This window comes from Hipposideros armiger, unplaced genomic scaffold (assembly GCF_001890085.2).
Source record: "Hipposideros armiger isolate ML-2016 unplaced genomic scaffold, ASM189008v1 scaffold_201, whole genome shotgun sequence".
In the NCBI taxonomy this organism is placed as follows: domain Eukaryota; kingdom Metazoa; phylum Chordata; class Mammalia; order Chiroptera; family Hipposideridae; genus Hipposideros; species Hipposideros armiger.
In genome coordinates, this window is record NW_017731551.1 from 1,620,970 (window position 1) to 1,631,777 (window position 10,808).

The following is a 10,808-nucleotide window of genomic DNA, read 5'->3' on the forward strand; positions in this document are numbered from 1 at the left end:
ATATATATATATAATGTCATTTATAACTTTGGTAGCAAAATAAGGCAAGGCCAGTACAAGAAAATAAAACTGTAAAACAATCTCTTCCCTCTAAACCATGATGCCAAGTCATGTGACGAGCTCTGCAATCTAGGCGTTACTAGTCCCATTTTATGGATGAGGAAGGTGAAGGTAGGTAACTGGCCAGGACTCCCTGACTGGCTGTGGGGCTGGATTTAGTCCCAGCTACTCTGCTCTTTTCTCTAGTCCCTCCAAGGGCAGAACCAGAGAGCCAAAGTCCCCTTTGCTCTAGCCTTCCAGAACTAGGGGTTTCCAGGTGGCCACCATGTTGGGGAAAGGACCTCCCATCTGGGAACTCACCAGGACGGGCTCCACCAGCCTCCCCTCCGGCATGACGGAGCGGTTCATCTTGGCGATCCGCTCCAGCGTGGCCAGGGCAGCCTCCGTGTTCCCGGTGGAGACATTGAACCGAGCAGATTCAGGAATAAACTGGGCACAGATGACAAAGGACATCAGAGCTGCAACTGAAGTGGAGCCCATGGGTACAGCTATTATGGCTCCATACACTACACCGTCCCAGTTTCAGGAAGTGGGAAAGGATGTAGCGAGGGTCAAGGCGCACTATATAGCAGGGGGATTTGGAACAAGAAAAGGTCACGTCCTCCTATCGCAGGCCCATCTTGGATAACAGCGGGGTGATAATGAGCTTCCCGCCAATTTGGATCAACCTATGTGTTAATACAATTAAATTCTTACATCCAATTAGTACGTATCCTCCGCCTCAAGGCCCCCAGTGCCTCTCCATTGCTCCATCACCCCAGCCCTTTGCAGGAACCTTGGCATCTCCCCACAGTGCGACAGTCTAAAGGGGGACCACAGCAGCGGCCCTCCAGCACTCCAGAGGTGGAGGAATCAGTCCTGACTGTTGGGGTCTTCAACCCGCTGATGTGGAACACTTGAAACACCACACGCATAGCAAACAGGAAGCTGGGACCTTGAGAATGACCTTGGCCCTCTCCCTGCCTGCCCCTCAGGCCTCATACCCAGTCAAGGCAGGTCGGTTCTTCCTCAGCGGCACCCTGCTCCCCATCCCCATGGCCAGTGGGCAGTTCAGGTCCTCCTCATCTCCTGCTGGCATTGCTCTGACACTTTCTAGCTGCTTTTCTGCCCTGTTCCGTCTTCCCTCCCATCCAGTCTCCACACAGCCCCGTGACAGCTTCCCAGCACACAGTTCCTTCCGTATCTTCAGGGCCTCCGGCCTTCCAGTCCCTTCGTAATCTGGACACAGGCCGGTCTACCCAGCCTCCCACCGGTACCCCTCACTCCAGCCATTCCAGCCTACAGGTCAGCCCCGCAAATTCTGCATGTCTACACTTTCATGACTGGCTCTCCATTGTAGCCCCGCAAAACTGCCCTTGCCACACAAGCTGGTGAAGACAGATACTTAAATAAAGGAAAGGGGTGGACGTGAGAAAGATATCTGCAGGGCAAAAGGGCCACGCCACTGGGCCAGCTGTGGGGAGGACAGGAGGGAGTCCCCTGAGCTTCCTCACCTTGAAGGCCAAGATGAGGATGATGCCAGGAATGGAGGCAATGCGGATAAGCCAGCGCCACCCTATGGTGGGGATGACCACAGAGGCCAGGCCGATGATGAGCAGGGAGCCAGCCAGCCAGAACACCTGAGGGGAGAACGGAAGCTCAGACTCCTCCTCTCCAATGTGCTCCCTGCTTCCTCTCTCAGGAGCCACCCGGTCCAGCATTTTACCCCCAGAAGAGGAGCCAGGGTTCGGGTTCGACTCCCAGCACGACCCGCGGTACCTGGGAGATCTGGAAAAGTCACTTAACTTCCCCGCGGCTCCATTTGCTTGTCTGTAAGTAAGAGACTCAGCGAGACAGGGGATTCATGTCACCAAAGGTTTTAAAATCTGGGATCCAAGACACTGACTTTTTTCCTCGAATAGATAATTCACTGGTTCATAACTCAAGGTACAAAGGAGAACATTGTAAAAAGCGTCTCTTCTTTTCCCAGCTCCCTGTCATCTAGTTTCTCTTCTCAGAAGGACCCAGTATTACTCGTTTCTTACATCCTTCTAAAGCTGTGCTAAACATACACAAGTTAAGTGCTTCTCTTCTTTATCACAAATGGTAATATAGTATAAATTATGCTTTACACTTTGCTTTTCACACTGGAAAAAATATCTTGGAGATTTTATATCAACAAATAACATGGCAGCCAACTGCGACCAGGCCCCATCGGTTGGGAATTAGAACAATTCGTAGTGTTTAGCCTGAACAGTATTTCCCCTCCAGAAGATGGAAAGTAAACTCCATCCCACCTCACAGAGATGGAGAGAAGATAATACAATAAAAGATCCTGTGGGGCACTACTTAGGGTGATTATTTCATCACCAAGGAATTCAATTACCAAAAAAACACACAAGATTATTTCAGAAAGTGGTAAGGCCTATAAAGAAAAAGTAATGGGATGGGGATGGACTTGACTGATCAGGGAGGACCTTTCTGAAGAGGCAGTGAATAAGGTCAGTAATAAGCCATGGCAGCAGACCAGGTAACAGGTGATGTGGCATACGAAAAGGATGTCAGTAGTGAAATGGCAAAATGAATTTTTTTTAACTGATGGATTTGGCACACATTTTGGAGGTGAAGGTGATCGAGTTTACTGACGGACCCTGCAGTTGAGGGTCCGTTAATTGGGGGTGAGTTAGTAGGGCTTGGTGATTGATCGAATGGGGGTGAGGAAAAAGGAGGGGTCCAGAATGGCTCTTGAGTTTGTAGCTCAATGACTAAAGAGACAATGTTTGCTATTAACTGTAAGTGGAAACATGTAAATAAGAGTCTTCAGAGGGTGATGAAGAGATTAGTTCTATGAGCCTTGCATTTGAGGAGCCTGCCGAATATTCAAGTGGTTATCAGGTGGTTGGCCACGTGGGTATGAAGTTCATGGAGGTTCTCTTGGTTGTGGGTAAAGGTTTTGCGGGGGGGGGGGGTCATAGGCACATAGATGGCTAAACCCTTTGGAGTAAATTAGATGACCCAAGGAGACGTGGAAAATAAGGAGCAGACATAACCAGGAAGCATCCCAAGGAATGAGTGGCAGGTGGAAGAGAAAATGTTCACAGATGACCTTGAGCAGGACCATGCCCACAAAATAATGTTAAATGTAAAATCCAACCCCTAGCTTTTAAAAGTGTGTGTGTGTGTGTCCAACAAAGATCAGAAAAAGAAACCTGGGAGGAATGAGTTATTCAGGGCTTATTAGATTATTTCTAATTTTTTTTGTTGCCTAAATTTAGTATTAGAAACATTAAAAATAAATTAGAAAATGTTCTCCTACTGCTTTATTTATTGCCAAATATATAATGGTTCAGTGGGAAAACTTGTCATTTTCCTGAGCCCTATGAAAGGTCAGGGCTTGGGGATAATGATGGCATGAAAGATGGTAGAAGGGCATCTAGATTGACATAGCTTCTGGATGCAAAACCTCTCATCAATGGCCAGCAGGGTCTGCAGAGGGCTTGGGGCCATCCAAATCTTCTCGCCTGGAGGATGGCTCATCTGGGAGGAGGCAATATGGCAGGTTTCCACAGGCATAGGCCAATTGTAGGCTTGCAGACACTAGTATCCTTGGAAGGGAGTTGGTGGCTATGTCCCTCCACAGAGAACGTTCATGCCACAAGCATTCCTGGGCTTCTGCCATTCCAGTGAAACCAGCCATTGCTATGTTTCCTGGCTACTGAGGAATGGGTTCCTGTGTCATAATGCTGCTGTTAGATGACAGAAGTCCTGGCTCAGAAAACCTTGGAATTGTGGACTTCTAATGTGAAGCATTCCCAGTGCTCTTTGGTGGGTACCAAGCAATAGGCAGTGTGCAAATCCAAGAACAACCAATCAGCCAGGAGGAAAACCATGTACATCATATTCTATAGGATCAGGAGGCTGGACAGAATTCCTGTGTTCCCTTACCTGAGACAAGGGGAGCATGTAGCCTCGATATTTTGTAGGCAAAAATTCAGTCTTTATGATGAGCCTAAACAGGAAGGGGGGGGGGAACACAATAATTTTGTTTTTATAAAACCAAATAACTTTTTTTAACAATCGTAATTTTTCTTGTCTCAGAGATAAAGAATTAGAAAACACAGACATTCATCATTATAAAATGGTAAGAAATATGTATATGGTTCTTAGCTCTGATTCCTGCTAATATTTGGTCTTGGACCCTGGTCTCCTGACACAGGTCTCCTAAAACCGTTGGCATTTTCTGGGTGATAGAACCATCTTTTGTACTAAGGAGGTGACACTCGGTGTGCTCCTGGATGGGGGCTGGTCACTAGAAAGACCAAGCCATGATTAGAAGCTTGGGACTTTCAGTTTTCCCACCATTCTCCAGAGACAGGAGAAAGACTAGAAAATGAGTTAATGTGATGAAGCCTCCATAAAAATTTCTCAAGTATGGCGTTCAAAGAGCTTCCAGGTTGGTGAACACATCTGCATGCCTGGAGTGGGGTGCACCCAACTCCACAGGGACGGAAGCTCCTATGCTCAGGACACTTCTGGGCCTTGCCCTGTGTATATCTTCATCTGGCTGTTCATTCGTATCCTCAAATGTTCTTTGTAAGAAATAATACTATTGTCACTGTAAGTAAATTGTTTTCCAGGGTTGTGTCAGCCACTCTAGCAAATTCTCTAACCCAAGGAGGGGGTTGTGGGAACTTCTGATTTGTAGCCAAGTTAGGCAGAAGTTGTGGGTAACCTGGGGACATTCTACTTGCAAGGGGTGAAGTGGGGGAAAGTCGTGTGGAACTGGACCTTTAGCCTGTGGGGTCTGTACTAACTCTCAGAAGGACCAGAGCTGAATGGTAGGACATCCAGCAGGTGTCAGAGAATTGGTTGGTGTCAGAAGTGAAGTATTGTCAGAAGTACTGAATGTGATAGTTACCAGAGGGTAAGGGAGAAAGGGGGATGGTAGAAGAGGGGAAAGGGGGTCAAATATACAGTGATGGAAGAGGAACTGACTCTGGGTGGCAAACACACAATGAGATATAGAGATGATGTGTTACAGAATTGTACGCTTGAAACCTATGTAATTTTACTAACCATTGTGACTCCAATTAATTTAAAAGAAAATTTTTTTAAAGTACTGAATGTGCACCTTAAAGGAAAACAGAAGAGTTTTTCCTAGCTAATCATACATTAAAATATAATTGTTACAGCTGTAAAAAAATAACAGAAATGGAGCCACTTCAAAATGGAGACAGAGCTGCCATCCCAGAGAAAATACCTTGCATGTCCTACTCCTCAAACCTTTGGAATTTTTAAAAGTGGACAAAATAACCTTTGGGCCGTGCCTGAAGCAGCCCTGTATTCCAAACAACTGTTTGCAAAAAAAACAAAACAGGAAAGTAGACATCATGCCTGAAAATTAAAAGTCATGCTTTAGAATCAGTCACTATGTTCGCTTATCTGTACCTAGAGACATTTCTTCCTTAGCTGCTTACTTGCACCCACAGAAATGCCTTCTTTCTAGTCATGTAATTATTTCCCTTCCCTTTCTCATCAACACCCCTGGCCCTCCCCTCCTGATCGAAACACCATTCGGGTTTCTGCCTGAATCAGTGCTTCCCGAATAGCTAGCTATTCTTTTGGCTCAAATAAACGTTTGTTCCCTCTCACTGTGTTTTTTTCCTTTTTCTTTTCTTTTTTTTTAGGTCGACACAGCGATTCTCCATGTAAGAGAACAAGTAAATGTACACCTGCTCTTCTGTTTATATTTTTATGCCCAATGTTATTGGAAGTCAAAGTTATTTATTCCCAAAGTTACCTCTTACTATTTAAGATAGTCGCCTTATCTCTTTTTCCAAGAGAAATGTTGGCAAAATGTTCTCCGAAGCCTGATTCTCTTTTCTAAAACGTACTTGGGAAATTAAAATACAACAAGAAAAGGTAGTTCTCCCAACTAATGATGACAGTCAAAACACAGGTTTCTAATTAGGTACATATTAATTTTGTGAATAGAATAATTCTATCCGTTTTCTAATTGCTCTTCTCAGTGGCAATTTTTAGCAAGGGTTTGGGGGTTTTCACATATTTATTGGGCTGCCCCTGAGGGATGTTTTAAAATCCTAACTAACTACTCCTCCTCCAAGGCTCCAAAGCTCAGAGTGATGCTTAACTTAGGCCCCAGGGAAGAACAATTTTTCCCCCCTAACACATTAAGGTAACAATAAGTGCTTTGACACCTTGTAATATATTCTAAGGGAGCTTATTCCAAGGCACCCAGGAGAGAATAGCCTGTGGGGCTCTGTTAATGTAAGGGAGGCTCCCAAGTTGCTGAAAATTTAGCATCACACCTTTGAAGCCCACGCACAAGATACCGCACACTTACCCAAGGGCAGAAGGGCAGAGGCAGCTGCACATTTCTCCTGGTGCACCTCACCCTGCTTTGCAATTTCACTCTGACAACAGCCTTAAGTTGGAGGACAACGGCACTTTAAAATGGGTATTCCTAAATGTTGACAGGTGCTTATGGTCAAACTAAACTCTTCCAACAAGTTCCGAAGAAATGAACAGACTGTGTTTGGGTTGACATTTCTGTTCCCGACCACCTATGGTACTGTTTGTTAGCATTTAGTCTAACAAAATAGTATGCAGCTAAAGAATAATGATCAGCCTTAGGAACAAAAAACTTAACAGATGCTCCACCCAGCAGTCTGTGAGCCTCACCATCCAACACCGTGTTGATGAGCGCAGAGCTTTTAGAGGAATCAGCAGCCATCAATTAAAAAAAAAAACAACTCAAAAATAATTAGCACAAGAGAAGTTTATACCATATTTCCCCATGTAGAAGACGCACCCTTGTAAAAAAAATTTGGGGTCTAAAAACTGGGTGCGTCTTACACAGTCGTCGTAGAATTTTTTTACTTACATTTCCCACTTTTTGCGCGCTTGTTTTTGCGCTCAACCACTGTATGAGACGCACCCAGTTTTTAGACCCCAAAGTTTTCGAAAAAGGGTGCATCTTATACATGGGGAAATACGGTAAATGTGCAACTTATTGATGCTATTAATCCATGAACCACAGTGTAAGTGTCTGTGGGTGTACACAGATCTCTTTTGGAGGTCATACCCTTGTGCATGGCCAGACACGCCACAGCCGACCATCGTCCGCAGGAAGACAAACCAGATGTATGAGGGGGAGAATGAGGTCAGCAAGGAGAAGTAGGCTCCCCAAAGGAACGACATGAACAAAATCTAAAGCAAAAAAATGGAGACTTATTAATGGGACCTGCCTCCATGGAAGGTAGGGGAGAAAAACCTAACTTTTGAAGGTGATTTTTAATTTCCAGATGTTTGCTTCTCTGAGGAGCTAACCTACAGCAAGCTCACGGTTCTCTCAAAATCATCGAACAATACAATCCATGACATTCTCTGGTCTGAAAGCCCAGCCATTCTGTTGACATAAGAACATCCAAACCTGTAGAGAATTTTTATAAGAGTTGATCTGAGCCAAACTGATGACATGCCAAAAAGCAAGATCTCAGATGCTCCAGAGAATGACAGTTTTGCAGTTCTTTTCATGCATTTGGAATTAAGGAGGGAACGTAAGATTACACGGAGGTGGGGGAAAGCAAGGTGGGAAAATCTCTATGCTTGCATAGAAAGTAAAGTGGAGAGATGCATATTTCTTTACATTTGTGCATACCGGATAGTTAACATGTAACATTTACAGCAAAGACTGTTGGTATATGGGTAACAAGATCACGTGCTCCCTGGAGGGTGATTACTCCTCCGAGGGGTATGGAAAAAGAGGATCACTCTGGCATTTCAAAGGTGTGTTAACTAGATGCACAAGAACAATGAACAGGGCTTAAGGCAAAGATAAACCTTCCACTAAAGAAGTTACAGGCCTGGGTTGTGACAACCCACCATGACCTGCCTAGTTAGGGATTTATGATCAGATCACCCTGTGAGGTGACTTTCGGTCACTGGACTTGTCAGATTTATTACAGAGCCCCTTTTTCATTCACAATTCTGAGTTTAGACCATTCTTCAAAATTCTCCAACTGCACTGAGAATGCAAACACTTGCCCTCCCTGTCCACAGGGATGTCAGGAGCACAAGGAAGTATTGCATTGAAATGGGCATAAGGAGAAAATTTAAGATATTTGCTTTTTCTCTAACTGTAAGAATAATACAAGTTCATAGTAGAAAATATGGGTGGGGGGAGAAAAAGGAATAAAAATATTTAAATCACCCTTGATTCTCCAACCCAGAGAAAAGACTGTTAACAAGATTTGGTCCCATTTTCTTCCCTGTTTGTAAGGTAAGATATATTTTTAATGGCTGCAAAATATTCCACCGGAAAGATACACTGTAACACATGAAATATAGTGCATGAACATTTCCCCTATTGTTGAATGTTGAGGTGGTTTCACATTTCCTATTAATATGAGTGTGACAGTGTGCATAAATCTCTGTGGTTCTCTGATGATCGAAACAGGCTAGATTCCTGGAATGAAAACGATCAGATGAGATGGATGGATATTCTCAAAGTTCTTGATTCACACTGCCAAACCGATGGTCAGAAAATCTATACCAATAATATGTGAGGGCATCTATACACTTGCAGGCTTCTTTAAGAAAAATTCCTTATGGATTTGATGTTTGAAATGGATAAGAAAAAAAAATTGTATCTGCTATTGAGGAAAAGAAAGGGTGCTTAAGCTCGTCTGACTAAATCAGTAACCAAAGGAATATAATGGACCTCCCTAAATTCCTCACATGGGGGCTAGCCACTAACCTGCAGAATTTCAAAACTAAAGGCCAGTGATTACAGAAAGCAGTGCCTGTTCTTTCAATATCCACATTAAAAATGCATCTCAAACAGTTCCAAGGCAATTTAATAATTTCCAGACCCGACCTTATCTTTCTTATACATTCTTTCCAGAGGCACCACGATGACACGACCTCATCTTTCCTACGCATTCCTTCCATCTGATGTAAAACTGTTAACCGCTGACAGGTATGCACCCTAACTGAAACTTCGGAGGCACCAAATGTAACTTCGCTTACTTTTCTGCCTATATAAGTGCCATGCACTTCTCCTAAGTTGGAGCACTGTTTCAAGGCTCCTTGAAGCTTTGCTTTCGGGGACATAGCCCTCAGTGAGGCCCAAATAAAACTCTTTCTTAAAGTGACAGAGATTCAGTTTTCTTTTCATTGACTCTATGTAACTTTGCTTTTGCCAACTCCTGCAACAGAATGCTTTTAAGGGTTCCTTAACCATTTGTACTGCGTATGTAAAATGCCTTCGTTGTGCTCTTTACATTTGTTTGAGATACTTCGTGTTGTCATGTTAATTCATGAGTCTACAGTACTTATTTTGTGTACTTCAAAGCATACAGCCAATTCTATTAACGTTTTCCTTTGGGGCTTCTTCCTTTGTTTTATGCATAGAGAAGCCTTCCCCATGAGAAATCAGACAAGAAGAGAAGAGAGACCTGGGTTTGTAATCAGAAAACATAGATTTATGTCTTGATGTTTAATCTCAGCAGATGTGTGGCTGTGAGCAAGTGACTTCATTTTGAAGCCATACCCAAATTAACTAATGGGCAGCTGCTGATGTTTATATGTGCAAGTTCCCATATTCTAAGATGATCTAACTATGCACATCCATCAACTGCATGCCTGGGCTATGTGGACCAGGCATGGGGACAGGTACCTCAAGAAAAAAAAATGAGAAAGCAAGAAGACAAGCCTGGAATTCAGGCATGTGATGTCAGAGAAGGACATTTCCATACTTTCTATCTAGGGTGTCCGTCGAGAAATGCCCACTAAATACAAGCAGCAGTGACACAGCCACAAAAGAATACACAAACGAAAATTCCAAATTATCCTTCAAGGCCAACCTACCTTCCAGCGGCCATATCGGTCAGCCAGGAGGCCAAAGAGGACGCTGAATATCATGTAGCCAAAAAACACCATCTGGATGTGGGAGCAGAAAAAATGATCCTCTGAGCAGAGTTGTTGTAATCCACCAATGTACTGCATTCCACATTCGTGCATCTTAACTACAGGTAGGGCGGACACGTGCCGAGGGGTGGACACTGAACAGGTTTTCACAAAGCCCTCCCCTGATGCCTGTTTAATTTGTTCAGGGCTTTGGAGGCTGATGCTTCTTGTTGGGGGACCTCACACCTGGAGACACTGCCACCAGGTGGAAGCAAGTCAAAAGAACAGGTCACTGCTTGTCCCTTTGATCAAAGTGGGGCACTGGCTCCAATCGGATGTATAGTTGTGAATTTCCATTAAAAAACAAAACTCTATTCAGTCATGCCGTATTTCCACACACAAGTCGAGATTTCTAGAAGTAGTTTCCTTTATGTCATTACAGGACAAACACCAAAAGCAATCACTCATTTATTGGGTTGTCAGAAAAGTCATGACGTATTTTTTTTCTCTGTTTTTCGTCGCAAAAATGCGTTGTGACTTTTCCGACAACCCAATAGAAACACTCTTCAAAGGTGGTAGAAGCCTACTTCTTTCCCTTACTTATGCTCACCATGGTTTGTCCTATCCTGATAAAATCCAAGCGCATGTTAACCCTGCCTGAGTTGTAAAATGATGTCTATGCCTCTAGGCAGCTAATTTTTCTGCCTTCAGCACGTCCAAGCTTCACTTGCTTTCCTTCCTAGTAAGATGCCCTGCGTGACTGCTTCCAGGATAATCAAAGGAAAAGTGTCGGCTGGCGTTTCTAACCCTTTTTCCATGAAAAGGCTCTGATTCTATCT

General features: G+C 43.9%; 1 protein-coding gene across 4 annotated transcripts in view; it reads right to left on the bottom strand.

The window, feature by feature from the left end:
- Positions 1-10,808, bottom strand: part of SVOPL (SVOP like) — a 49,552-nt gene that overhangs the window by 25,764 nt on the left and 12,980 nt on the right. For 2 of the 4 annotated variants that reach the window (XM_019653236.1, XM_019653235.1), the window contains exons 4-8: positions 9,931-10,002; positions 7,145-7,269; positions 3,985-4,048; positions 1,554-1,679; positions 361-489 (exon numbers count right to left, since the gene is read on the bottom strand). In XM_019653236.1, the coding sequence (XP_019508781.1) occupies positions 361-489; positions 1,554-1,679; positions 3,985-4,048; positions 7,145-7,269; positions 9,931-10,002 (516 nt within the window). Of the gene's footprint in view, positions 1-360; positions 490-1,553; positions 1,680-3,984; positions 4,049-7,144; positions 7,270-9,930; positions 10,008-10,808 lie in introns of those variants that run through there. The other 2 variants (XM_019653238.1, XM_019653237.1) reach the window with 2 other exon arrangements.